Raw genomic sequence first — 27,578 nt, 5'->3', positions numbered from 1 at the left:
AAATCAGGCCTGGCGCCTCATTCTCTGAGGCTGCTCTTGCAATTTTTCACACCTGCCTGTGGCATGGCGGTGCTTGGGTGGCATGCTACACAGCCTCCATCATGCATAACAGCAGTCCACAAAACAATGGGAGTCGGTTTCTAATACACGGCCAAAATGTGTACACTGCAGTGGATCCTACTTTCTTCAAAGAAGTCAGATATCTGACAGGCTGTGTGCAAATTCAGATTACCATGTGAACTTGCCCTCTGGGTTCATCTTAGAGCATATGGAACATCCCACCTCAAATTCTTAAAGTTTAGTATGCGCGCTTCTTTTCAGGGTAGATTTCTAAAATTTGAGGGTACAGCAGCAGATAACTGAAGCTGTGAAGTAAACATGTTTAGTTATGTCAGATAATGATGCTTCGGTAAAAATTAAGGTCATACTTAGAAAATACCTTTTTTTTTTTTTTTTTTTTTTTTTTTTGCTGTTGTTGGGAATGGGAGCTGGTTCCGAGAACCATGACATCAGGCAGACTTTCAAACAAGCTTGAATAATAAAGTGGGAGTGGAAAAAAAATAGCCTGGCTTCCCCAAATACTTTGATAGGAACAAATATCAATGCAGACATGCAGGATGTGGTCCATGCGTTTTAAAAATAATTCGCTCCCGTGACCATGTAGTCACGCCTAAGATTTAAATTATTCATATGGGTTTTGCCTGAACAAAGGCTGGTTTGAAAATATTGTGTCCGTGCACGCTCACGGCATTTGGGTGTTTACCTCCTCTCTTCCCCTCCTCCCCTTTTTCTTCCTTTCCTTACTTTTTAGGCTTATGTTGAAGCTATTAGACTCAAAGATGATGAAATACTCAAAGTCCAAACCAAAGAAGATGGAGATGTCTTTATGTGGCTGAAGCATGAAGCCACCCGCGGTAACGCAGCAGCCCAGGTAGGCAGAGGCCCATCTTCAAGAGTCTGTCCATCATCTCAGATGAAGTTTTGCTTCAGTAACAAAACCTCCCCATAGGCTTAAAGCATATCTTCTACTTGTAGTCATGTCTCATGGAGCTCTTTCCTGAAACCTTGGAGCCCAGGTGGATGAGGCTTCTCTATATACTTCCAACATCATTGTCGGGGCCACAGTCACGGCATATCTGAGTCTAGTGGGCAACACTTCTGCTATAAGGGGCCCACGTCCCCGAGCATATCACATGGTCATTCACAAGTTCAAGAGGCTAGGGTTTCATCCTCCCACCCAGTCAGAAAGAGAAGATACCGCAATACCCGTACCCTTAAAGACTCTGTTGGTGCATGCATCAGATAGCAAACAAGGAGCACCTTGGGTGTGGGAAAAATTAGATGGCCGTGTGTTCCGCCAGGAGAACAATAACCGTTTACAGAGTGTCAAGCCAGAAAGATTGACCTTGTCTCTTGAACATCTTACATCTTTAAGTTTTAGGAGTTTGATTTGCAGCGGATGAAAAGCCCTTGGCTGCAGCTTGCTGAGGCTAACGTCACCAGAAGCCTTTTTTCCCAAAAGAGGGCTTTAGCATTTGATGAGGGCTCCTAGGGAACTTTACAGTCTGAGGGAGAAGGCTCCGGCACCGCTGAGTGGCAGAAGAACAGAGATAGGAAAGGGACACCCGTCAGAGGCACTGACCAATCATCCCACTCAGGGCAGAAGTCTCCTGGTGCTCCATCGAGATTGTCCTGGAACTTTAGTTGGTACTTTCTTTGCTGGACATTGGAGGGATGGGTGTGGGGTCAGAAAGAAGGGGAGACAATCAGGGACCCCCACGGGGCCAAATGGTTAACAAAGGAGGCCCTGCCCTCATTCCTGGGTTTGTAACCCTGGCCTACTATCCCTCCAGCAGGGACTAGTGTGGTTCTAGAAATGCCTTGGGGGCTCCAGAGCTCACATTAGTTACATTACTGTGACTAATTACATTAGTCTTGTAATAGTGGACACGTACTTCTTTCCTTCAGCAAATCTATATGCACAAGCTTCTGGGAACTTTTGAGAGAACTAGGTAAAGCAGTGTGTGTGTGTGTGTGTGTGTGTGTGTGTGTGTGTGTGTTGGACCAGAACCAGAACTGGCTGGAACATGATGGAACTTGCCTAGTGATCACAGAACCTGGTCAGCAGAATCTCACCTTGCTCCTCAAGCACCCGCTCCTGTAGGGGGTCCTGCCTCTCCGTTTGGTCAGCGACCAGCAAGGAGGTCTGTCTTGGGACACTTCTCAGTGGCACTGATCTCCTGTCCACACTGCTGTCTCTGTGATTGGATCCATCGTGAGATGAAGGCCAGGAGCTGTCAGGAGGCAAGAACACACATGTGCGTTGTAGCTTGCATTTATGCAAATGTATCTTCAGGCTCTTCCCCCTGCCTCTGTTTACAAATAATGTTTGATTCTTTATTCTCCACCTAAAACATGTTATATGTTATCATCAGCATATATTAATTATCATGTAATATGGGTTTCATTATGATATTTTCATATATGTACATAATGTATTTCCATTTTATTCATTGCTCCAGCCTCCCAATAATCCCTTTCCTCTTCCCAACTAGTCTCCTTCTACTTTTGTGTGTGTGTGTGTGTGTGTGTGTGTGTGTGTGTGTGTGTGTGTGTATGTGTGTGCATGCATGTGAGAGAGAGAGAGAAAGGGAGAAAAAGGGAGAGGAGGAGGGAGGGAGGAGTGGGGAGGGGGAACATTGAGTTTCATGAAGGTTGTTCACAGGAACGTGGGTACCAAATAACTCTCCATCCCTCATCAGCTGTTAATGTAAGGAAGAGAGGGGGCCCATGAACCCCTCTCCCTTCTACGACAAGGTGTTTATAGGCCCATTCTCATAGAGATCATGTGCAGGTAATAACAACTGCTGTGAATTCAGGAGTGACAGGTGCCGTGGGAGTGCTGGAGCAACAGCTCAGCAGTTAAGGGCATGCACTTCTCTTGCAGAGACCCCAGGTTCAGTTCCCAGTACTCACATAGTGGCTTGCAACTGCCTGTAATTGCAGTTCCAGAGGCTCTGACGCCCTCTTCTGGTCACCAGGGGCTCCTGCATGCATGTGGTGCACCCAGACTTTCTTGGGTACGCACACATACCCATAAAAATAATAAATAAACCTTTTAAAAAATGAAGAGTGACCAGGGAGCTGGTGAGTCGGCTCAGTGGGTAAGAGTTCTTGCCGCCGAGCTTGATATCTAGCTTATCTGAACTTGATCTCTAGGACCCACATGGTGGAAAGAGAGCCCCATAAGTTGTCCTCGGACCTATGAAAATGTGCACGCAAACACACACACACACACACACACACACACACACACACACACACACACACACACACAGAGTGTAACAGCTATGCCATGCCTGGAAATCAGCATTCCACATCTCTTCCCACTGCTTCCTCTGGCTCTTGCATTCTTTGTACCCCTGGGCTTTTGAGGGGTGACACAGATGTCCCTTTTGTGGCTGGCCATTCAACCTAGAACAGTTTACATTAGGTTTGTCCACCCACCCCCTCAAGTGTGAAACATTACCCAGGAAACTCACTGTTCTAAATCACTATTGTCTTTAAGCAACGGCTGGCCCAGATGCTGTTCTGGGGACAGCAAGGGGTAGCCAAGAACCCCGAGGCCGCCATCGAGTGGTATGCTAAGGGGGCCCTGGAGACCGAGGATCCGGCACTGATATATGACTACGCCATCGTGTTATTCAAGGTGAGAATCACTTAATTTGGACTAAAATTGTTCAATTCTGATAATAGACATCCTGAGACATTTCCTGTGGGTGTGCAGGCAAACAGGGAGTCTTAGAACAAGCGGCTGTCACCTGTGATGGAGAGGGACACCGCTGAAAAGGAAGAGTCAGAAGCACTTCCCTGGGCGCATTTTTAATTGACAGTCTTACACTTGACACCTGGCTTCTCTATACTTCTGTGACATTCTGAAGGAGACACCCATATTTCACGGCTTGGGGCATAGCTGCCAGCCCCACAGGGGCTACACGTTTATCTCGGGTTCAATAGAGCATGTGTTTGGGTCAGACCCCAACTGTCTCAATAACGGGGGGGGGGGGGGGGGATGGGGAATGAATCTGGTTGACACCTAAGGAGGAAGGGCAGGGAAGAGTCCAGAAGACAGAGGGCAGGTATTAGAGCCCCACTGCTGCACCCATTGTGGATACCTTTGAAAAAACTTATGTCCTGGGATGATGCTTGTGATCATGAACCAAATGAAACAACATGACCAACGGGCTTTGGAAACTGTACCACACGTGTGCCTTTCACAAGATAGTCATTGTTGAATGAAGTCCTTGCTCCCTGCTTCACAAAAACTAGCACATTGAATCCTCATGGCCAGGGAGATGTTTTACGTAATTTCAGCATCCTATACTCATATAGAGCAACAGAGACACAGAAAGGTTTTGTAACTGACCCATGGTCACCCAGCCAGTGCCTTTCACACCTGGGGCAGGGATCCAGGCAGGCTGACTTTATGATCTGTGGTCTGTATACCCAAATGCAAATGTATCAAGTCACTAATCTCAGGAAAGTCTCCCATCCAAGTACAAATCAGACCTGACCCCACTTAGCTTCTGAAATCAGACTAGAACAGGTGCACTCAGGGTCGTATGACTGCAGACCCAAGATTGGAAATGGAGACATTCTGGCTTTGGTAAGGAAATCCTTGGACCTTATGCCCATGCCCCAAAATGAATGTCATCAAATAACCACATGTCACCTGTGTGCCTGGCCAGGCCTGTCTCCAGATCCACAGCTGTGGCCACTCACGCACTGACAACCATGATGTCGATAAAGCTCAATCCTCTAAACCCTGCTGAAGCCTGAAAACCTAATGGTTGTTATGGTTTCCAAATTGAGGCCTAGACCTTCTCTTTCCAAGCACCAAATCAACAGAAATTATTCGAATCTTCTCCATATGCCAGTGTGTTTATCTAATACACATCCACTCTGTGCTGGCCACATGCCAGCCTCTGTGCTCAGTGGAGGGACATATGGAGGCATGAGTCACATCCCTGGCCTCAGAGGGCTCATACACTGGAGAAGAAGACCGAGGACAGAAATGCTGTAGCAGAGAGATACCTGTCCCACCAGAGTTGGGGCCAGACACTGTGCAAAGTCCAGAGAAGAGGGAAGCATGAGTCAGGCATTGTTTCTGCCCACTGGCATCTGATGGTGTAGAATGGGATGCACATATGGGCATCTGTGACTGTAGGTGACGTGTTTCCTTGGGTCTCATTTCCCAGATTTTAAAGCTGTTTTTGTTTTGCTGGTGCTGTTGAATTCTGACTAAGTTATCTCTGGGAACAGTGCAGGAGGCCTTCATCAGCATCTCGGGAGAGCATTGCTTCTGGCAAGGAGCTCTTTTTAAGTATAGTCCACATAGAAGGGCCTCCCGTGGAAACGGGCATTCCAGATGTAAAGGCAATGGTGTGCGTTGGCTGTATAGGGCACCCAATATACCATATGCAAATATGACATCAGAGTGAGGGGTGTGGCTTGTCCAAGGTGGTCAAGTGCATCACCTCTTGCATGTGCCTAACCATGAAGCTTTGACTTTGACTCGGTGTTGTCCTCTGTCACTGAGTTCACACCCTCTGCCAGTGTTTGGCATTGGTCTCATTGAAGAACTTCCTGGTACTGCTCAGATTAGCATGTGGTGCAGGAAGTTGTTCGAGAAGTTACGTGATGAAGCCGACGAGAATACTAGATTAAACAGCAAGGATCCTGGAAACATTTCTACCCTGGAAACTGGAATATCTGGGTTCAGGGATATACTGTGTTCCTGTGAGCCTTCACATACATCAACCTCCCTCGTCCTGTTTCATTCCTTCAAAACAAAGAACTGAGTGAGATGAGCCTTGTGTTCTACTGGGTTTAGATGTTCTGTTAGTTCACTGTCTCTGATGCTCCTCAGGCAGTCCAAAAGTTGTCTTGTTCTCTAATACTTCTAGGTGTTCGTCTGTGTTCTCACCCTCTTCCTAATCAAATGACGTAATGGCATTGTTTTAGTTAGGGTTTCTGTTGCTTTGATGAAACACTATGACCAAAAGCAAGTTGCGGGGGGGGGGGAGTTTATTTGGCTTACACCTCCACATTGTTGTTCATCATCGGAGGAAGTCAGGACAGGAACTCAAACAGGGCAGGAACCTGGAGGCAGGATGCCGAAGCCATGGAGGGGTGCTGCTTACTGATTTGCTCCTTCCTCGTGGCTTGCTCAGCCTGGTTTCTTTTAGGACCCAGGTTCTTCTAGAACCAGTCTAGGGACAGCACCACCCACCATGGGCTAGGCCCTCCCCCTGTCAGCCACTAATGGAGAAAATGCCTTATAAGCTTGCCTACAGCCCGGTCTTGTGGTGGCATTTTCTTAATTGAGGTTCTCTCCTCTCAGATGACTTCAGCTTGTGTCAAGTTGACATAAAACTAGATAGCACAGTTATACTTCTGAAAAAAAAGATATTTCCATCCTACCCTTTGCATTAGTTTTACTAAATAGGTAAGTTACAGTCTAGTAGGAACTTGGGTGGAGTTTAACCCTTAGTTTGATTCTTATTTTTATTGGAGAGCCTGAAAAACATAGAGCTAAGTATACCCTTTGTCTTTGCCATACCATGCAGGAAGTTAGGCATCACTATACTCTCTAGAGTGGAACTAAAGTACATAGTAGACAGCATAGTATGTCGGTCAGAGGCTTAGTCTGTAGCTGTAAGTTTTCTCTGGTCCTGCCCGGCTCCCACGGCCTTGTGGTCCCACAGCCGTTCAGACTCAAATAAATACACACAGGCTTATATTATTTTTAAACTATCGCCATGATAGGCTTCTTGCTATCTAGATTTCATATCTTAAATTAACCCATTTCTATAAATCTATACTTTGCCACGTGGCTCGTGGCTTACCGGTATCTTTACATCTTGCTTCTCATGGTGGTGGCTGGCAGCGTCTCCTCTGCTCTGTCTTTCCTTCCTGTCTCTCTAGTTAGAATGTCCCGCCTAACCTTATTCTGCCTCACCATTGGCCAAACAGCTTTATTTATCAACCAATCAGAGCAACACATATTCGCAGCATACAGGACGATATCACCCATCATTAGTGTTCTTGCTTGTGTTCAAATCCTGCCTCCCGTTCTCACATATCATATGATTCTGGGGCGTCTGAGGAGGATGGAAATGTCAGTGGCTCCCTGTACGGTTGCTGTTATGGTTGTTTAGATGTGGTGATGGGGGTGCTGGTCCAAGATCACATGGTGTGTTAGTCACCACCTCCAGTTCTTAGAGAGTCAACCAACCAGAGCAGAGAGCTGGATTCACGCAAAGAAAGCACCCCCCCCCCCCGTGGTCATATCACGTGACCCTATGAGTCTTGTCTGAGTTAAGGAGGATCCCCTAAGGCACTGGGAGAGTGGAAGGGACCCATGATTATGAATAAATTTGATGCAACAGAGATTTTCAGTTGGCTCCCCTCCTGACATCAGGCTTGGGTCAAGACCTCAGGGACATCTTTCCTCTGCACTCTTGGACCCACCATTTCTCCACATAGTCCTTTAGACCCCTTAGAAAGATCCTTTTTTGCAACAAGAACTCCAAAGTCCATCTCTATATACAGAGGACAAGCCGCCTTTGCTGGAAATCTCCCATTTGCCAGAAAGAAACTTGTTAGCATCTGCCACTTGCCTTGGAGGCAGGAGACTGACTTCTCAGGGTCCTATCTCCTTTTCAACACACTCTCAAACTGATTCAGAAGCCACAGTGTCATACCCTGGGGACCGGAGCCAATAACTCTTGACTGTTCAACACAGATAACATGTTTTATCTGGGTGTCAAATTAGATAATTCCAGAGGAAAGCACCAGGATGACCAAACCCATCCAACCTGCCCGACGGCTTCTCCCCAAGCACCTGTGGAGAGATGGAAACACAGTTCATGCCATAATCAATATGGGGGGTCCTATTGCTATAGCTGATGAGCTGGGAGGTTGGAGTTTGTTTCTGTCCCACAAACATGAACAAGATGATGATGATGGTTATGGCAACAACAACAATGATATCTTGTGATATTGCTGTGCCTAGAAAAGCGATTGTGTGTGTGTGTGTGTGTGTGTGTGTGTGTGTGTGTGTGTGTTTTAAAGGTTCAGGGTTTATTTGCAAGCATTTGATATTGAACACTGGTGTCTCTGTGTGATGCTTGTGAGGATTCGGGGTTTATTTTCCTCATAATCATGGCTGTTTGTCAATGTTTAGGGTCAAGGAGTTAAAAAGAACAGACGGCTCGCCTTAGAGCTCATGAAGAAAGCTGCTTCCAAGGTAACCCATGCATATTGTCGGGAGGAAACAGCTCCTCACACACCCACGCTCTCAGAAAGCTGCGCAAGCAAATGGCCAACCTTCTTTCACAAAGCAGAGGTGGAAGTGAGGTGGGGAGGGGTCCCCCTGTGCAGCGACTAGTCATTTTTTGAGTTATAACACACACATAATCTTGCCACAATGAGGACAGCACCGTTCAAAGGCTGAATGCACCTCACCGCCAATAGACTCCGGGCTGATTTTGTTTGAAGGCTAAAATTATAATCACGAGCTGCCCTGATAACAAGCAGAGGGGCTCCTCGAAATTGAACAAGGAGAAAAGCCATTGAATTAGGGAAACCAAAGCCTAATTTCCTGGAAAGTTAACCCTGTTCTGACCAATTCCCATTCACTCCTTGTGCTTTGATAATGGGCTGTTTACAAAGATCATCACCAAGGTCAGAGCTTTATGAATTATTTTGCCTTTGTCACTATTTATATTTCAATAGTATCTTCAGTCGGCTGGTTTCAATAGAACCCTGCAGAATGGAGGCCATAAGAGCACTTGAAAGAGGACACACACAGGTACACACATGCACACATATGCGTGCATACTTCATGTCCAAATGCATGCACACTTAGTCCTCACACACACACCCCCACATGCACCTGTGTACAGAGATGCATGTGAATAGATTCACAGAAGCCATTCTGAGTCTCCACCTCGCCAGGGTACTCTATACCCTTTATGGCCCCTGGCTGGTCCTTTGTTCTCAAGGCTTCTAAAAGTAACCGTGCTAATTTTTCAACCTCACTCTTTTTCTCGGGGAAGCTCAGAGCATCCTGCCCCATAGAGCAAGTTGAAGCAGGGAGAAAGAAATTCAGAAGGCTTTCCTACCTATATGTTAGCAGTGCCCCTGACCCCACGTATTATGTGCATATGTGCTATTGACCTAATACAAGTGATGCACACAGAGAGAACAGCAGCTCTATTTGATGGTCATTGAGGGTACTGAGTCCAGAGCATCCTCAAGTGGGGGCTGTTTGAGGGTTGTCCGTGCAAGTGCGAAATCTGCACCTCTTTAGCCCCCCTTGTGGGGAATTCACATTCAGCCTGCTTTATTCAGATTACAAAGCATTTCGAAGTCTCTGTGTCCTTCAGTGCTGTGTGATTCTCAGACTCACTAAGGGCCCAGTGTTTGACAGGGACTGTGGGGAAAGTTCCTGCAACTCGATTTTGGGGATTAGAAGACACACAGATGTTCAGAACAAGGGCTGAGTACATAGGATTTCTTGTGGGTCCTTGAACTGAACCCAGAGCAATTCCCAGAGACGCACTGACTTTCGGCTTGTGGCAGGTTCATCTGAATTAGGCTGTATTCTCTCCAACCAAGCAATGAAAAACCATTCAGAGGCTCGCTTGCTGTGGGCATGTCCCAGAGAGAGATTTTGTTGCCATTTCATAGGATGCCTTGCTCTATTACTTCTTTAGACAGAGTCTGCAGTCCTTACAGGGAATTTACGTTGTCCCAGGCTCGTAAGAGTGCTTCTGTGAATGTCATGGTGCCGACTATGCTCAGGTGGTACTGTTGGGCTGGAGATCCCAGTGGCCTGCAGGCATGACTCTCCACCTGAAGGGTATAGGGTTTTGTTTGGCACCTGCATTCAGGGTGTAGCTTTCCTTCATTTGGCACTCGCTTAGGTGTGTACCCCATGCCGGAGATTAAAAACCAAGATGGCAGTCCCTCCCTGATGGAAGGGGAGGCTACCATGGTATGCTTCCACATTGAGACTGTCCTTACAAGTCCACAGACACAAGGGCACTGTTGGTCCCTCAAATCCTCCCCCCCGCCCAACCCCCGGTCTTCAGGTCAGGCAAGAACTGCGACATGAGAGCTCAGGGCGCACACAGGTGTGCGATGGCAGGGCCGGAGGCTCTCTCGGGATTATTCTCGCCCTGCAAGACAACCGAATTTTCGTCATCTGAGCATCTGGGAGAGTAGGAAAGAGTTCCCGATGAAATGCACTCAGTAAGAACCAGGACACTAGAGGACAGGTTGACACCAACAGCCCCTTCCCTGGAGCTGACATTAGCAGCTCCATTTTGAAACCTTTCCTCACCAGCCTTCTCTGCTGCTCCAGTCCCTATCAGACCCCGAATCCCATCAGAACTGGGAATGCCAGCTCATCTCAAAGCACCGAAGCTGTGCAAGCCGATTGTCACAGCTGCTGCCCTCGGAGGCCGGTTGGTGTTTAGGACAGAGGAATCAACAGATGGCCAGGCGGGTCACCTAGAGAGCATCCCAGCCAGGGCGGGCTTTCAATCTCAGACATCCTGCTGCAGCCCAGTTCTCATGAATCTGAAGGGCATGCCGGATCCTGCTTGGTAAGGAGAGGCATTTGCAGGGGTGTTACATAAAGGCCGTAGGCATTGAGAGATGATTTGGGGACCAGTGTCACTACTGAGGCTACAAGGCAGAACTCCCAGCAGCAGCCGGGCCAAAATCCACTTGGGAAGTCTCTCGGGCAGGCTCGTGCTGTCTAGCTGTTAGCTCTTCTTTAGTGCCATCTGCCCCTCGAAAACGAGAAAGGGAAAACTCGGGAAGAATGCTGCCACAGCAACTGCTTCCAGATGTCTTTAGATTTCATAAAATAACAATACTAATAATTTCCCTCTTGTTCTAAAATCCAGGGATTGCATCAGGCCGTCAATGGCCTGGGATGGTATTACCACAAATTCAGGAAAAATTATGCCAAAGCAGCAAAGTACTGGTTAAAAGCAGAAGAAATGGGGAACCCAGATGCATCATACAATCTTGGGGTCCTGTATTTGGATGGCATTTTCCCAGGAGTTCCTGGAAGGAATCTGGTGAGTGAACCCGAGATGGCTGTACACCTGGCCAGTGGCTGGTTGTGAATGCTTATGGAAGAAGGTATGCCGAGTGCCCATCCTAAACAAGGCATGGTAGGATGACAGGGATGTAAGAATACGGCCTGAGACATGGGCCTGCCCTCAAGGAGCTCAGGGTCTGGTGAGGAAGGCGTGACGGCCTTGAGGAAAAGAAGCACTTAGCCACATGGGAGATGATCCAAGTGCTTCCAGGGAGCAGAACCAAGGAAGGCCAGAGTAGCCGTGACGTCTTTGTAGAAGAGGAAGGCTTGAGTAGAGGGTGGAAAGGGAAACTATCCACCATAAGGGAGCAAGAGATGGTTCGGGAAGACTGACCTAAGGAGCAGAAAGGGCCAAGTGTGAGTAGAGTTGCCAGAGCCGAGACCAGAGTTACAAAGCAAAGAGCAGAGGCCATGTTTGGTGTTTACCGGGCACTTCCACACATGCCAAGCACTTCAGAAGTGCAGGTTCATGTATCCGAGCCCCTGGGACCTGGGCTATGTCTGTGCCCATCTTCTAGAATGGGCTACCAGGTCTCTGAGTCATTAGAGCTATCTACTTAGTTTGAGTCAGGGCCTAGTCCCTGATGTGAGATGGGAACCCTCTCTTCATGGTCTCTCTGCTGCTGGGAATCATAACTCAGAACTCTGACATATAGTCCCCTCTGCCGGGTACACTTATGGGCTCTGGACACACAGCGGTGGACACACCAGTCCCTGCCCTGATGAGAGAGACAGAGGCTGGGAGTAGAGGAGATGGAGGGATGCTGTTTTAGAAGGGGGACCATAAAAGCCATCTGGGAAGATGGCATTGTAAAGGCTTCTAAATAAATCTTATGGATATTTAAGAGAACATTCCAGAAAGAAGCAATGGTTAGGGCAAAGGCCCCAAAAAGGAAGCAAGCTTGGCATGCTAGAGGACCAGCATGAAGGCTGAGAGAGGAAGAGACTGGGGACAGATGGGAGATGAGGCCAAGGAGGTCCCTGACCACGCACGCCCTGGTTGGACTTGACATTTGTGCCAAGGGAGATGCAAACCACCAATAATAGTCTTGAAGGAGGGCCCTACTTGAGTGATGGAGGCATGCTTTCAAGAGACCCCTCCTGGGTCCTAGTGATTCTGACTAGGGGGGAGACAAGGACAGAAGAGGAGGTTGACCTTCATCCAGGTGAGATGGAGCAGGGAGGAGCCAAGGCTTTATTTACATGATTGGCTACCAAAGGTATTTCCAAGGTGGGTCGAGGAGGAAATAGGATTGGCTGATGGGTTGGATGGGGATATGAGAATGGGGAGGAGTCAGTGATGATGTATATTGAGATTAAGAGTGGAGGCTGGGTGGTGGTAGTGCATGCCTTTAATCCCAGCACTTGGGAGGCAGAGGCAGGAGGATCTCTGTGAGTGTAAGGCCAGTCTGGTCTACAGAGTTAGTTCTAAGACAGCCAGGGATACACAAAGAAACCCTGTCTCAGGGTTTAAAAAAAAAAAAAGGAAAATAATGGGGGTGGCTGAGGTGGCAGATGTTAGGATGCACAATATTATGGTCACCCTAGATTTGGCAAGAGGTATCATAATGGATTGGAGGTTTCTTTGTGAGACATCAATCTACCCTTCAGAACCTATCTTCACATGTAATCCTCACTTCACTCTCTCCACTAGGGACTGTCAGAAGTTTTTTGTTTTTGTTTTCTTAAAATTTAAGACAAGTAAATTTAAGACCAAGCTGACTTCAAACTTATTACGTAGCCAAGGCAAGCCTTGAATTTCTGAGTCTCCTCCTTCCACCCCTCCAAGGCTAGGCTTACAAATATATACCACCATGTCTGGCTTCAGAAGCCACATTTACAGTTGAAACCAAAAACCAAACAAACAACCAAAGAGGTTTGGAAAGAATAAGGCCACACAGACTGACAGACGACGGTAAACTGAGATTCGATCCCAAACCCCTCTTGCCTGTAAAGCACACGCTTCTTAAAAACAATAGTTCACCTCCTTCTGATATAAATAATGGTGATCAGTGGGCACACACACACACACACACACACACACACACACACACACACACACACACACATCCTAAATGTTTGTTTTCTTTTTTCCCTCCACCTCTCCCTGACGGCACTAAAGCTGATATTTTTATGCATCGCAAATGTCTGGTAGCCCTCCCACACATCTGTGAGCGTGGATTTATCCCCTGTCACATTCTAATTCTCACTTTCCCTCTAGAAGTGCAGTTTTTTGTGCACGAGCGTAAAGAAAGGATTAAGTGAGGTTAGGAAAGCAAATGCTTGAGTTTTCACGCGGCGTGACTCCTGTCACACTCCTCCACGAGCGGGCAGAGGTTTTGTGAGGACCCAGTGAGGTGGCAGGGCGCTCCTGGTTACAAGGTGCCTTCCTCATTGGGTAAACTTAATCAACAGCATAGTTCTCAGTGAGGTCGGATATCCCGGGCCTCTGGGATGAACTGTCTTTTTGGAGCCATTTCTTGACCTGTTTCGCTTTAAAGTATCCGAAGACATAAGCCTGTGATAACGTTGGGCTTAAAGGACCTGCGACCTTGGCTGTGCCGAGGCCTGTGTGGCCAGGAGGACTCCGCACTAATGAGAGGGGCTCCTGTTCATCTCCTTGCAGACGCTGGCTGGTGAATACTTCCATAAGGCTGCACAAGGAGGGCACATCGAAGGGACGCTGTGGTGTTCTCTTTACTATATCACGGGCAACCTGGAGACCTTCCCTAGAGATCCGGAGAAAGCTGTTGTGTAAGAATCTGTCAGATGTCCCCTACCGTTGAAAAGCCATGTCCTCTAGTCACCTTGCCTGACAAAAGGGGTATCTTTTTTCCCCTCTTTCCCTCCCTCCCTCCCTCCCTCCCTTCCTCCCTCCCTCCCTCCCTTCTTCTCCCCTCTCACACTTTCCTCCCCTTTCTGTTTATTTCTTTATCCCTCGTTACACTTTTTAAAACTCAGTTTTTGCATTTATCATTCATACATGCATGTAGATTTAAAAGGGAAAAAAAAGCAAATAATTGGGGCTGGAGAGAGGGTTCAGAGGTGAAAGGCACTTGCTGTCCCTGCCGAGGACCTGGGTTCGAGTCCTAACATCTGCATATCAGCTCATGACCATTTACAGTCCTAGTCTTGGGGTTCCAATGCCCTCTTTTGACCTCCTCAGCTACCAGGCCACACATGTTACACAGATAGACATGTGGGTAAAGCATCCATAAAATTAAAACGCATAAAATTATAAAAAAGAAAACCAGATCATTGACAGGCAAAGTATTTAAAATCTTTAATTAAAAAAATCCAGCAAGACGAAGCAAGCAATCTCAGCCCCCACCCTCCACCCCACTCCGGTTCCCGATCCATAGACTCTGTCACTGTCTGACTGTTATGTCTTCTTCCCTGGCCTCCACCTCCAAGCAGCAGGCTGCCACCACTGTCTTTAGTATCCCCATCACAGGCCTCGATTAGTGATACTTCCTGGGAGAAGGAAGGCATAGTTTTATTTCTCTGCTACCTCCCAGGACCCGGCACACCGAGGCTTCCTGTCTGCTACCGTCTTCCCGGGAGCTTTTTGTCTTGGTTAGAATAGTATCAGGATTGAATTGATATGACTAAGCCATGAATCATACTAGCCTCGCCTTTTCTTTCTTGTACAAGTTTCTGTTGAGGAATTATTATTTTTGTTCTCTGTATATATGAATCATTTTCCATATTCTTTTAAGAAATAGACCTTTATTTATTTTTAATTTTTTATTATTTCATGTGCGTGGGTGTTTTGCCCGCACATATGTCTGCATACCACATGTATGCCTGGTGCCCAAGGAGGAGGCTAGCAGAGGTGGTCGGATACCCTGGAACTGAAGTTATAGGTGGTTATGAGCAATGATGGGGGTGCTGGGAACCAAACCCAGGTCCTCTGGAAGAGCAGCCAGTGCTCTTAACTGCTGAGCCATCTTCCCGTCATTTTCCATATTCTTGATCCAATTCTCCTGTCACTCAAGTCCCCTCTCAGGGTGCCCAGACACATCGGGTCTATTCTATTAAGTTAACCTTTTCACAGTGTTTTTCCTGGAACCTTTGGGGGAGGGGGTTCCTTTTGGGGTTGTGATCCTGAGATGGACTGTGTCCCCTGTTGGGGCTTCCTCTTCCCTCTCTGTTTTTGGCAGTGTTTTGACACTCCAGGCTGGTCCTTGTCTTTCTCAGTCCTTTCCCCAGTGTTTTGTGGGAACATATTCTGCAACAACTTCCTGAAGATTGGTGAGGAGGCCCACTTTTTAAGAAGATTCATTGATTTTTATTTCATGTGTGTTTTGCCTGCGTGTGTGTCTGTGCACCATGTGCATGCAGTACTCACAGTGGTCAAGAGAGGGCATCAGATCCCCTGGACTAGAGTCATAAGCAGTTGTGAGCCTCATGTGGGCACCGAACATGGATTCTCTGCAAGGTCATCAAGTGCTCTTAACCACTGAACCATCTCTCCAGCCACCCAGGAGGCACATTTTTAGAGTCTTGCCTACCCAAAATGCTTTTCAGAGTCTAGCCTGTGGTGGCTCGTGGATGAGATGTGGTTTAGTGCCTGCCCTGCAGATCTTTACAAGCCTTTTGCATTTTTAACAGGTTATAAAGCAAACAAAGAATAACCATCTAGGACCTCCAACGTTGGTATCTCACCCTTTATAGAAAACAGAAAACATGACTGACTCTGCCTTTGGCTGCCTCTCACCTGTAGCCCAGCTCCCTAAAAGGCTGTTTTCCTAAGACATTTGGGATCAAATCTGTTCTGACTTTACCTTGGTGAGAAAACTCAGGCTAATTTGAAGCCCTTCTCATTGTTATGTAGGGTATTTGGGGTGAGCATTCACTCTGTAGCTTTTCTTAGTACTCTTTTGTCCTGGGTGATCAGAGAGCATATTCATCGTGACCTCAGTCCTTGGGATCTTGCTGAAGCAGGCTGGGGGAGCAGCGTGTGAACAGTGTTGGAAGGTGCTTTGTGCTGTCTTTCAAACAGGCTCTTCTAGACTCGCTGGGTACAGTGTCTGCATACACTGCCACACCAAGTTTGTTGACTGCGTTGTTCTGCATCCCTTCTGGCTTTTCTTGTTCTGCTTCTTAAGCCATTTGCTGAAAGAAATGTGTTAGAACGCTCTGTATATATAGACTTAACTTGTTCCCTTACAGTTATGTCAATTTTGTGCCGTGTGTCTTGAATTTATGTAATTGGGTCACATAGGTTTATTTTGATTTTCTGGGGGACTCTTTCGTAATTTTACAGTGTCCTTTTTATCTCTGTTAGTGGGCACTGCCTTAGTCTCCATTTACTTTAATTCATTCTCTGTCCTTTAATGTATCACTTTCTCCCCTTTGTTATAAAGCTCTTGTAAGCAGCATATAGTTGAGTTTTACATATTAATTATTCCATCTGACAGTTTTAGTTTTTAATTGGCATACTTAGTCCATTTACATTTAGTGCAATTGTAGATACCCTTGGTTTTAAATCTACTGCTTTAGGACTGGAGAGATGGCTCAGTGGTTAAGAGCACCTATCGCTCTTGCAGAGGGAACCCTGGCAACTCACAGACATCTATAACTCCACTTTTAGAGATTCCAATGCCTTCACTTGACCTCCGAGAGCACCAGGCATGCATGTGGTGCACATGTGTAGGCAAACACTCAAACACCAAATAAAATAAATAAATCTCGAAAATCTATTATTTTATTATTTCCTATTTACCCTGTCTGGTTAATTTTTCGTCTTTTGCTTCCTCTTATTCTTTTGTATTAATCTATTGTTTTATAAGTAATTCTGTTTTCCCCTTCTATTGACTTGTGGCTATTCATTTTTATACTTTTTATTTCTTTGGGTTTGCTTTTGGTTTTTTTGGCCTAAGTTTTTTTTTTTTCTGCAGTTCTGTCTCTCCTGAAGCTCCCTATATAGACCAAGCTGGCATCAAACTTACAGAAATCCTCCTGCTTCTGCCTCCTAAGTGCTGGGATTAAAGTTTGTACTACCACACCTGGCAAAGTTTTATACTTTTTTTTTAAGGTCTATAGATCACAACACATTAACTCATTGCTAATAAACCCCTCTAGGATACAATAGGGAGCAGATTAAAAACAAAGAAACCTTATCACACGCCTTGGTTGTCTATTGTTGTGATAAGACACCATGGACAAGGCAGGTTATAGAAGAAAGGGTTTTGGGGGATTACAATTGCAGAGGGTTAAGATTTGTTAGCACTATGGTGTGGAGCATGGCAGCAGGCAGACATGGTATTAGAGCAGGAACTGAGAGCTTCGCAGCTCGATCCACAAGCACAATGGAGAGAGAGAGGAGGGAGTTGAGAGGCACTAGGAATAGCACTGGAGGCTTTTGAAACCTCAAAGCCCAACCCACTGGGACACACCTCTTCCAACAAGGCCACACCCCCTAATCCTTCCCAAACAGTTCCATCAAGTGGGGACCAATTATTCAAACATAGAAGCCTATGGGGGCCATTCTCATTCAAACCACAAGACCATATGTCAGTAAATGCATATATTTGTTTATTTTTATGGTACCAAGGATTGAACCCAAGGCCTGACACATACTAAGCACTGTTGTACCTCTGAGCTGTGCTGATAACGCCAGTGAACTTATTTTAATAGGAACAGCTATAGAACCCTTGGCGGAGATGTCTTCCTATATCAGTAGACTTTTACATTATGTGCATTACTTGTCTTTGTTTCCATAGCAGGCTGCTACTCAGCATTTGTAAACGAGAACATTGAACGAGGGCTCTCAGAATGCATTCTCTTTGCCTTCTTAATATTCTGTTCTGCTTTGTTGCTTTATAAAAATTCAAACAAGAAAATACTCCCCAAGTGGGATTTATGGAGCTCGTATGAGGAAAGGTGATTATTTAATCTGTGGCAGTCTGCATATTTTCCCTTCTCTTTCCTTTCTTTTTCAGATGGGCGAAGCACGTGGCAGAGAAAAATGGATACTTGGGTCACGTCATTCGCAAAGGCCTCAATGCCTACCTGGAGGGACTGTGGTAAGCTTGGGACCCACGTCAAAGTAAACTTCCTCAACCCTTCACGTTCAACCTGTCAACATAGTCTTAGGAGAGGGAACCTTCAAATGCAACCCCAAAAGCAATTTGCAGGGAAATCACAGCCTCCCAGTAATGATATTCAGAGTCACACGGGCTGATTGGCTGTTGATTGGAAAACATTGCATTTCCATGTTTAATTATACACAAAAATTAGTTCTCTAGGGGGGAGTGTCCACATTCATCAAGTTGAGAGACACACGCGTACATTGATTTCTCTTTCCTGTTTGGCTTGGCTGTAGAGTTAGAAATGATACCACAGTCCTGGGTAAGAGCCCTCTTCACTCTGCCAGGCTGCTCAAAGCCTGGCACATGCACTCAGTTGGTGGGTGAAGAGACCATTTGTAAGGTCAACGCTCTCCTTCACAAATAGTTGACTATACCTCGGAACCCAGTGTTGCTGGCTGTCGTCTCCTGACAGATGCCCCTTTCCTGACCTTGACATGGGTAACCCACCCTGTCCTGAAGAGATGAGATCCTCTGCATCTCTTGTCACCATTTGGTGATTTCATAAACGGCCGGGCAGCTTTCAAGCACCACCTGCCTTCTGCTTCCCTTTGTTTTCTTCTGTGGACTCCAGCACTCCATCTTTGCTCCCTCAGGACACATTTTCTTGGCTGGTTTATTGCCTAAATGATCTGGGTATTTCCATAATAACGAAAATGGATATGCAAATCATCAGAAATCCCCTCGGTCCACTGCCTCAAAGACATTAGACCAGACCTAGAATAGATCACACTCTGATATGAACCTTAATTAAAAATAAAAGCGTAGGCCCAAAAGGATGCCATTTTCCCTTTTGGTCCATAGCTGAACCAACAGATCAGTGAGCAAGGATCTTAAATCAAAGCATGCTGGGAAATGAGCCTCTGGAAAAAGCACCAAATACAAATGTTTGTTTTGTCGCCCTGGAACCGTTCGTTATCTACAGCTTCCCCGTGCGTGATCAAGAAGAAGTTTCTTTACATGAAATAACTGTCCCCGACTTTGAACATGCCTCACCATTTCTGTGCTGTGTTAACTTGTTTCCCAAGTGAACTTGAGTTCCTAAGAATCTCAAACCCGGGCCTGGGAGTGACGGTGCACACCTTGAGTCCCAGCACCCTGGGAGACCAAGGCAGGAAGATCACAGCGAATTCAAGGCCAGCTGGGTCTACGTAGTGAGTTCCAGGCTAGCCAAGGCTACATAGAAAAAAAACCCTGTTTCAAAAACAAGCAAACAAAGAACCTCTCTCAAATCCAACCTTAACCTCCCCTCTCTTCTTCTCACGAGCTTCTTAGGGTGAACCGAACACCTAATTATCAAAGCGTTCCTTTGTGGTGTTTTCCTCAAAGAGGAGCGTGTCTGTAAACACACTTGGGCCTGCAGACACACCCTCAGATGTCTGACGCCTGAGTTTCCGTACAGAGGGTTTGCAGATCGTTTTGTTTCCTTGCCCGCTTTTGAATTAAACTTCACAAAAGCACTTCAGCTCACACATTTTAAAACTTGCCTCGGAGGGTTAGACCAATAGGGATGTGCATGTTTTGTTTTCTTTCTTAAAACCCAGCCACAGTAGGAGTTCCCCGACACAAGCTGTGGGTGGCAGGGGAAGAGACTAGAAGTGTGTGCTGCCCCGTGTGTTAAGACTCACTGTCATGGGCCAGAGGGATGGTTAAGTGGTTAACAACGTGCGCGCTGTTCTTCCACAGGACCTGAGTGTGCCTCCAGCACCCACATCAGGCAACTCACAACCAACTCCAGGGCCGTATCACTCATACCTCTGGCCTCTGTGGGCACCTGCACTCATGTGCACATTTCCACACAGACACGCATACACATAATTAAAACATAATAAAAATCAAAGATAAAGAAGCCTAACGGTATGGCACTTTCAAAAAACAAAAAGTATTATTATTAAAAAAAAAAAAAAGATTTACTGTACTGCCTAAATGTTAGGGCACCTTGCCCTTGGCCACGAGGATGGCAAGTGTCACACTTGGGACTGTTCACTGTCCCTCCTCTTCCATGTGTGTTTTCTCGCAAGGCCTGTGTTCAGTCCGACTCCGAGCCTCTGCACTTACCATTTCTTCTACCCAGGAGTCCTGGCCAACTCCTTCCCTCTTTTGTCCATCATGGGCAGGCCTGCTCCTAGCTTGGCAGTTGTTGGAGGGCTGTATCACAATGCCCTGCACATGGGAGCACCTGGGAAGCATTCCGAAACCACTGAATGAATTAACGGAGGTGAACCGATGAAGAGCCGTGGCGTGAGCTTCGGAAGTTTGGATGAGGAAAAGATGCTACCTAGTTCGGGAGGCTTGGGACAGCCTTGAGGACAGAATTAGGGAGAAGGCCGCCTTGAAGGATGGGGAGAGTGTCCTCTGAGCCTGCAGGGGGCAGAGTTTCTAGCAAAGAAAGTTGCAGGAGCCTAAGTAAAGAAACCAAAGATTGAGTGCCATTGGAAATGGTTAAGCCGTTTGCAGCAAGGGCAGCTATTGAAGAAAATATGGTGATTATGAGTGACAGAGTATCCACTTAATCGGCGACAAGAATGGAAGGGGGCAAGTTCAGAATCCAAGTTAAGGGAGCCGAGCATTTGAACTGAAGCTGTGGCTTGAATCAGTTGACCGATTCGCCTTTGTTTATGTGATAGAGACCCCTGCAAAACAGTATGTGACATGCACATGAGTTCAGAAGCTTACAAGAAAGTGCAGCAAAGGTCTACCTTATCTAAGAAAATGAGCATGAACCGAGGATCGTGGTGCATGCCTTGGAACTCAGCACTGAGGAGGCGGAGGCGGAAGGCTCCGAGGTTCAAGGCCAGCCTGGGAAACTTAGTGAAATCTTTCATCCAGGGAGAGAGGAAAGGAAGGAGGGAGGGAGGGAGAGAGGGCTGAGTGTGGTTGTAATCCCAGCACTTGGGAGGCAGAGGCAGGCAGATCTCTGTGAGTGCCAGGCCAGTCAGGGGTTACTCAGGGAAGGAGGCAAGCTTGAAAGGAGAGAGGGGAGGAAGAAAGGATCAGAAGCAGGGGAGCGGGAGAAGGGAGGGACAATAAGCATTGCTCTGGTCCTCTGCTGGTGAGACTCCTACATGTCCCTCCCAGACCGAATTCCACCACCACCCCAGTACCTGGAAGTACTTCTTAGCCGACTCTTCTTCTGCACCCACCCACCTCTGTTTGCTTTTAGATTCTTCTATGGATCTGGATATGTGGATATGTTGGCCTGTAGTTTGGTTTGGCTTGTTTCCGACCTTTATAGTGTTTAAATCATTATCCGTGTAATTCTTCACCTGCCTTTTCAAGTTAACATGCTTCCACAGTTCAGTTCCTGCCTCTGGGTAACACTGCATGCAGCACATCCTCGGTGGTCACACATGTTGAAGGTTCTCATGTTAATGCATATTTGTGTTTCCTTGGTGTTGGCTTGAAGGCCCACATGGCTTGAAGATTGGGCCAGAGGACCTGTTGACAATTAAATTTGCCAGTGGGGTTCCTGGGTCTCTGCGTAGGCACCTGTTTTCTGTTCAGCCGTCCACAGCGATGCTCTGCTGTCTCCCAGAATGGATCCCTTTGCTCTCCTGCCCATCATCTACACATCTCTGCCCCTTCTTGTCCTTGCCAGTCTTAATACTGATGCTAAGTATGGCTGACGCAATCAGTCTGGATTTGAAACTTTAGTCTGACAGGGAAAAAAAAATCATCTCTATCCATCACAGTGGGAAGATCTTTGTCAAAATATATTTGGAGCAAAGTGCTTCTAAGGTTTCCTGCCCTTCCAGCCTCGCAGCCCTCCCCAGGGGTAAACAGGAAATAGACATGCGCTTCTTCCAGCCTCCGACTGGGAGGTACCTTCTCTTTTGCTGTAATAGAACTAAGGCATCCATCAATGTCCCCAGCCTCTGGACGTTATTTCCAAATTACATGTGTCAGTTTGATGGGCTTGTGGCTTTTTCTGTTGTTCCATGATTTATGTGGAATTTGTTTAAGAGAAGATGGTGGTGGGGAGAGGAGCTTTTGCTGCCTTGGCATGGCTTGGGAGATAATGTTGTCTTGCCTCAGGCGGCCCTCGGACACTAGAAGGAGTTAGCAAGGAAGGGCCAGCTGTCATGTTTCATTTCAGTCCGCTTGGTTCCTGTGTATTTTATCTTCCAGCTGTGAGTTTGAATGCCCTTTGTCTTCAACACACCCCAAGTATTTAACCCTAGAGGTTAACCAGCATACGCGACATGGAGGCATGTGGAGCTGAGGAGAGTCACTGTTTTGTAATGCAGCAATGAATTCCACGGGGCGACCCTAAATGTTAGTTTTGGGGGGCTTTTTTGTTGTTGTTTTTCTCTCATCTTTCTTGTCTAAGCTGCTTCAGACATTAGCACAAAAGAGCACAGAGGAAATAGTTTTACTGTTTGAGGACCCACTCAGAGAGCTCAACCTCACCGTTCACACAGCCCTCATGAAGATGCATCACCAGGAAAGTGCTAGGAACATTTTATGCCACATCTGAGACGAGAAGGTAGAAAATGTGTCTGAGTCCTTTCTCCGTGAGTCCCTTCTGGTTTGTGCCCTTCTGACCTTTCTGTCACAGCGACTGTCACGGAGGGGTTGTGATTCCGTGCATGGGGATGCTATTTGCCCTTCTCCACCTTGAGGGGTACCGTGGAAGAACAAAAAAGCTTTGAACTCTGTCTTTGGGCTTCTGGGGATGAGCAAATGTTTCAGAATGTAAGAGTAGAAATATCTGTAATTAATACTTTGACATGATTTCAGTGGAGATAGTCAAATGAATGCCGGGAGGTTACATGTGGTAAAGTCCATGTCTCAGAATTGTGTGTGTGTGTGTGTGTGTGTGTGTGTGTGTGTGTGTGTGCATGAGTACGCACATGCCACACATGTGGAGGCCAGAGGCGGACATGGGATTTCTTCCTCGATTGTTGACAGGCTGCTGCTGAACCTGGAGCTCACCCTTTCAGCTAGGCTGGCTGCCCTGCGATGCCCCAGAGATCTGCCTGTATCCCACCCCACCCCACCCCAGTCCCCACCAGCTCTAGGGTTACAAACACATGCTGCCATGGCTGGCTTTTTGTGTCGGCGTAGGGAATCTGAACTCAGGTCCTCATGCACACACAGCAAAGCCCTTTATCCACCGAGCCATCCGCTCAGCCCTTCAAAGGTTTAGTCAGTGGGGAAGGTTGGTCTGTAGTGTCTCATTCCCTATAGACTTCCACTGTTCAGTAGGAAATGTGATGACGTCAGGCACACAGGCATTGGGTGATTGATTGTGCCAGATGGAAGATGAGGTGGATTTCTGTTGAGCCCTGATATTGACATAGATGCTTTTAGACATCTCATTTTGACAGATCTCAGTTCTTCCTTGATGGGAATGTTCCAGAATCCTGCTAACTTTCCTCTCGGTTTATGTAATAATTGGACAATGGAAGTCTCCCTTCTCCCTCCTGTCACCAAGGTCACTTGAGAGATGAGGCGCCGTCATTACAAGCTTTGTCTAGTAACTGTTCTTAAGGAGGATGTCGGTCTCAAGCTCACCTCCCAGTCCTCAATTCTCACAGCCAGCTGATGTTTCTCTTGCTCAAGGAAAGCTCCTTGCATTATGTTTTAATAATGTGAGCCTGTTCCATCTCTTCACGGCCCAGATCTTGACCTTGGGTTGTAAATCAATATCATGTCCTTCCCTTGTGCCTTTTTTCTTTCTTTTTTTTTTTTTGAGACAGGAATTCTCTCTACGTAGTTCTGCCTGTCCTGGAGCTCGCCATGCAGACTGGGCTGGCCTCAAACTCTCAGACTCACAGAGATCCTCCAGCCTCTGCCTCCTGAGTGCTCGGACTAAAGGTATGTGCCACCTCGCCTAGCCCTCTCGTGCATTTTGGGCAGAAACCAAGGCATGAGTACAACCCAAGTATCTCTGAAACAACTTGAGATTTTTGAGACCTTAGGTCTCAGGCTGTAACTCAGTTGATAGAGTACTTGCCTGGCATACATAAAGCCCTGGGTTCGAGTCCCGGCATCCATCGTGGTGGTACACTCCCGCAATCCCAGTACTCACAAGGTGAAAATAGTAAGTCAATGCCATCCTCAGTTTCACAGCGAGTTCAGGCCAGCCTGGGGTACAGACCCATGAAACCCTACCTCAGAAAGAAGTGGGGGAGGGAGAATATGTAAGACTAGAACCTTGCTGCAGAAGGATGTAGCTCTCTGCTGGGTCCCGCTGACATGCTTTCTGGGATCTGCTCAGAGGAGGCTGGTACCCAAACATGGTTGTTACAGGCTGTGCGATATTTACGGTACCGTTTCGGGCTTGTTACTTGTCTTTGCAGGGGACACTGCTCAGCTGACCTTGACTCTCAGTATGATCACAGCTGATGGGTCTGCTGTCTTGGGTCTCTCATGGGCTGGGGGTTGGCTCCCTTTTCAGCTACACAGCCCATGGCCTCCATGTGTCTGATGAAGGTCTGACTGTCCTAGCTTGATCTCCAACCACCTCTCTGGCTCAAGGTGTGGGCTGCCCAAAGCTGCCCACTCACAGTGATGACGTCAGACTGTTTACCTGGTTTTGTCTCACCCATGCTCTCCCCACCCTTCCCCCAGTCCACCTCCAAAGTAGTGCTAACATGAAGAAAACATTACCAATATCAACTGCACCGAGTGAAAAATAAGCTTTGGAAACAACTACTTATGATTCATTTTTGCTCATAAACTAGGCCATATACATAATTAAGGAAGCAGGTAATTAAAAGGAAGAAAATAAAAATTGCATGTACTCTCCCCAAATGAGTTAAGAGTTAAGGTAAGAAAAGAGGGAAGCTAGCATTGGGCCAAAGAGCCTTGGGGGTTTGTCTTCTGTGTGTGCATTCACACGGGTGCATATACATGTTCCGTTTCACTTTGCTTTTGCAGCCCACAGCTTTGTGTATGATAGGGAAGCACTCTTCCAATTGAGTTCAACCCAGACGCCAGTTCTGTTTTTTAGACATGGTCTCATGTAGCCCAGACTGGCCTCCAATACACTACTTAGCCAAGAATGACCTTGAACTCTGAACCCCCTCCCCCTCTTGCCTGGCAAGCGCTGGGATTATGGGCATGCACCACCACACCATCTTGTGACATTACTTTCTGAACAACCACGTCTGAAAGCAGCTACACCCTGGAGTCTTTGCACCACTCAATAGATGTCAGATACATGTTTCCTGTTTTCTTTCTTATTGTTCTTATGAGCAGCCCTCCCACAAACTCCTTGACAAGGGAATCTTTGTAGATAGCTCTGATTTTTCCCTTTTGAATAAAGCCCACAGGTGAGATGTGTGGGACCATGTGGTACACATTGATGCTCCTTGGTTTGGCATGACTATTCCGTCCTCCAGAGGCATCATGTCCGTGGCCCTCCCTCCATCAGGGGATGTCGGGCCATATCTATAGGCCCAGGCACCTTGTCACAACTCCATGCAGAAATCCCAGGCCATTACCTGCTGCAATGTTCAACACTTATTCTGTTGTCTGTTTTGACCACTGCTGTCAAGCCCTGTAAACCACATTTCTTTTGCCCACTTTCTAATGCACAACAAAAGCCCTGCTTAATTAAGCTTGTTCAGAACCCTGAGTCCTAGAAAGCCTTTCATGAAACAGAGCGCTGTAAAGCTCAGGGATTTTTCTTAATACCACTCATCCTAAACGATGCAGGGAGGCTTCGAGAACCTAGGACCTGCAGACAGTCCCCAGCCAGCGTGGCCACATGCCGTTCAGCCAGTAGAGGTAGCTGTTGTATCGAGTAGCTCCTGGCCTTATCTGTCCTTTCAGCTTTTAAGAGAAAATAAATCAGAGCAGGCAGTATTTTTAACAACAGTATTTATTTAAAGGGGGTGGGGGGCAGGAGGAACTCATGATTTTGTGGTTTTAAAAAAACTGCTTATTTTTGCCCTCTTCTGTTTGAATATAAGGCTCTCTGAGTATTAGTAAGAGCCACTATATGAAATTTATTATTAATCATCTATTTTTAGGCACGAAGCTTTGCTGTATTATGTTTTAGCAGCAGAAACTGGAATTGAAGTGTCACAGACAAATTTAGCACACATCTGCGAGGAGCGGCCAGTAAGTAATGTATTCTATTCTTCTTTCGGTAGAAGCTCTGAGGTTAAAGATAATGAATTGAGTTTTACAGGGGCAAAATTAGTCACTGGACCAAAATATTAGTGAATTAACTTTCTGTCCCCTTCCCCTCCTAGGACCTGGCTGGGAGATACTTGGGCGTTAATTGTGTTTGGCGATACTATAATTTCTCTGTTTTTCAAATCGATGCCCCTTCGTTTGGTATGTATAGAAAAACAGGTGCTAAGCTGGAGTGTTGGGGAGGTTTTAATCTATAGTCACAGGGACCATCTAACAGTTTGGTAGGGAGTGTGATATTTCTAAACAATTAGGGAAGAAAGTGAAAAATGTCTGCTATTAAGGTCATGGCTAAACTGCTGTCAGCCTCCTGCTGTGTACTTCCTGCAAGCCAGCAACTCCTTCCAAACCAAGACGTCTCTGAAGAGACCGCTGTTATGATGCGGTTCCCTGGGCTGTGGCCTGGTCCTTTGTTTTTGTGCCCCAGATGGGCTCCTGGACCCTCCATTCTGGTTTCTGGGTAGAGGCCAGCCTCCAGGAATTACAGTGACCAGACTCCTTTGTCTAGAGCATTCAGGTGAACTTCTGCCAATTTGAAGTACTGTTGGCAGATTGCATCATGGGAGGAGGGGCAAAGTCCAGGTATACCTCCACCTTTCTCTTTGCACCCAGCTTCTGGTTGCAGCCCTTCAGTGTTCTGGCTCCCACCAGCCACCTCGGTCATCTTTGATCTCAGCTCTCAGGGGCCACAAAGCCCTGGCACTGTCACATCTACCCTCCCATACCACCCTCTTGCACACTAAGGATGACATTTGCTTCCCCAGTCCTGATTACTAAACCACCTCCGGGTTCCTGTTTACCCCTTATGCTCTCCCAACACCAGCACCCACTTTCCCGTGGTGGAAGTCCTGTGTACAGCTACTAGAGATGGACTCCGCATTTCTCTTTGGGCAGTGAGTTGCAGCTATACCCTTAAGCAGATGAAATACATGACTGAAACAAAGTCAGAAAGGTGCAGGACGTGTGCAGGACAGGCCACAGCACTGTAGCTGTGACACAGGATCAGAGACAGCCCCAACGGATGGGTTGTGAGCCTGCTGATGGCCATCCTCCCGAGCAGATCTGTGCAGGGAGCCAACATGGAAACCCAGTAGTATGTCGACAGATGCAAGTGCTAAGGGCCTAAGACTTCCACCAAGGAAAACATGAAGATG

At 46.9% G+C, this 27,578-nt stretch overlaps 1 protein-coding gene across 1 annotated transcript in view; it reads left to right on the top strand.

Annotated features, from left to right (window-relative positions):
- Sel1l3 (SEL1L family member 3) overlaps window positions 1-27,578 on the top strand; it is a 112,054-nt gene that overhangs the window by 69,074 nt on the left and 15,402 nt on the right. The window contains exons 12-19 of the mRNA XM_052734937.1: window positions 812-931; window positions 3,569-3,709; window positions 8,249-8,311; window positions 10,983-11,159; window positions 13,809-13,936; window positions 18,130-18,213; window positions 26,259-26,349; window positions 26,484-26,568. Of these exons, the coding sequence (XP_052590897.1) occupies window positions 812-931; window positions 3,569-3,709; window positions 8,249-8,311; window positions 10,983-11,159; window positions 13,809-13,936; window positions 18,130-18,213; window positions 26,259-26,349; window positions 26,484-26,568 (889 nt within the window). The remainder of the gene's footprint in view (window positions 1-811; window positions 932-3,568; window positions 3,710-8,248; window positions 8,312-10,982; window positions 11,160-13,808; window positions 13,937-18,129; window positions 18,214-26,258; window positions 26,350-26,483; window positions 26,569-27,578) is intronic.

The sequence above is a fragment of the Peromyscus californicus genome, unplaced genomic scaffold, assembly GCF_007827085.1.
Source record: "Peromyscus californicus insignis strain IS unplaced genomic scaffold, ASM782708v3 Scaffold_13__1_contigs__length_99412109, whole genome shotgun sequence".
Classification (NCBI taxonomy): Eukaryota; Metazoa; Chordata; class Mammalia; order Rodentia; family Cricetidae; genus Peromyscus; species Peromyscus californicus.
This window is presented reverse-complemented; position numbering and strand designations above follow the sequence as displayed.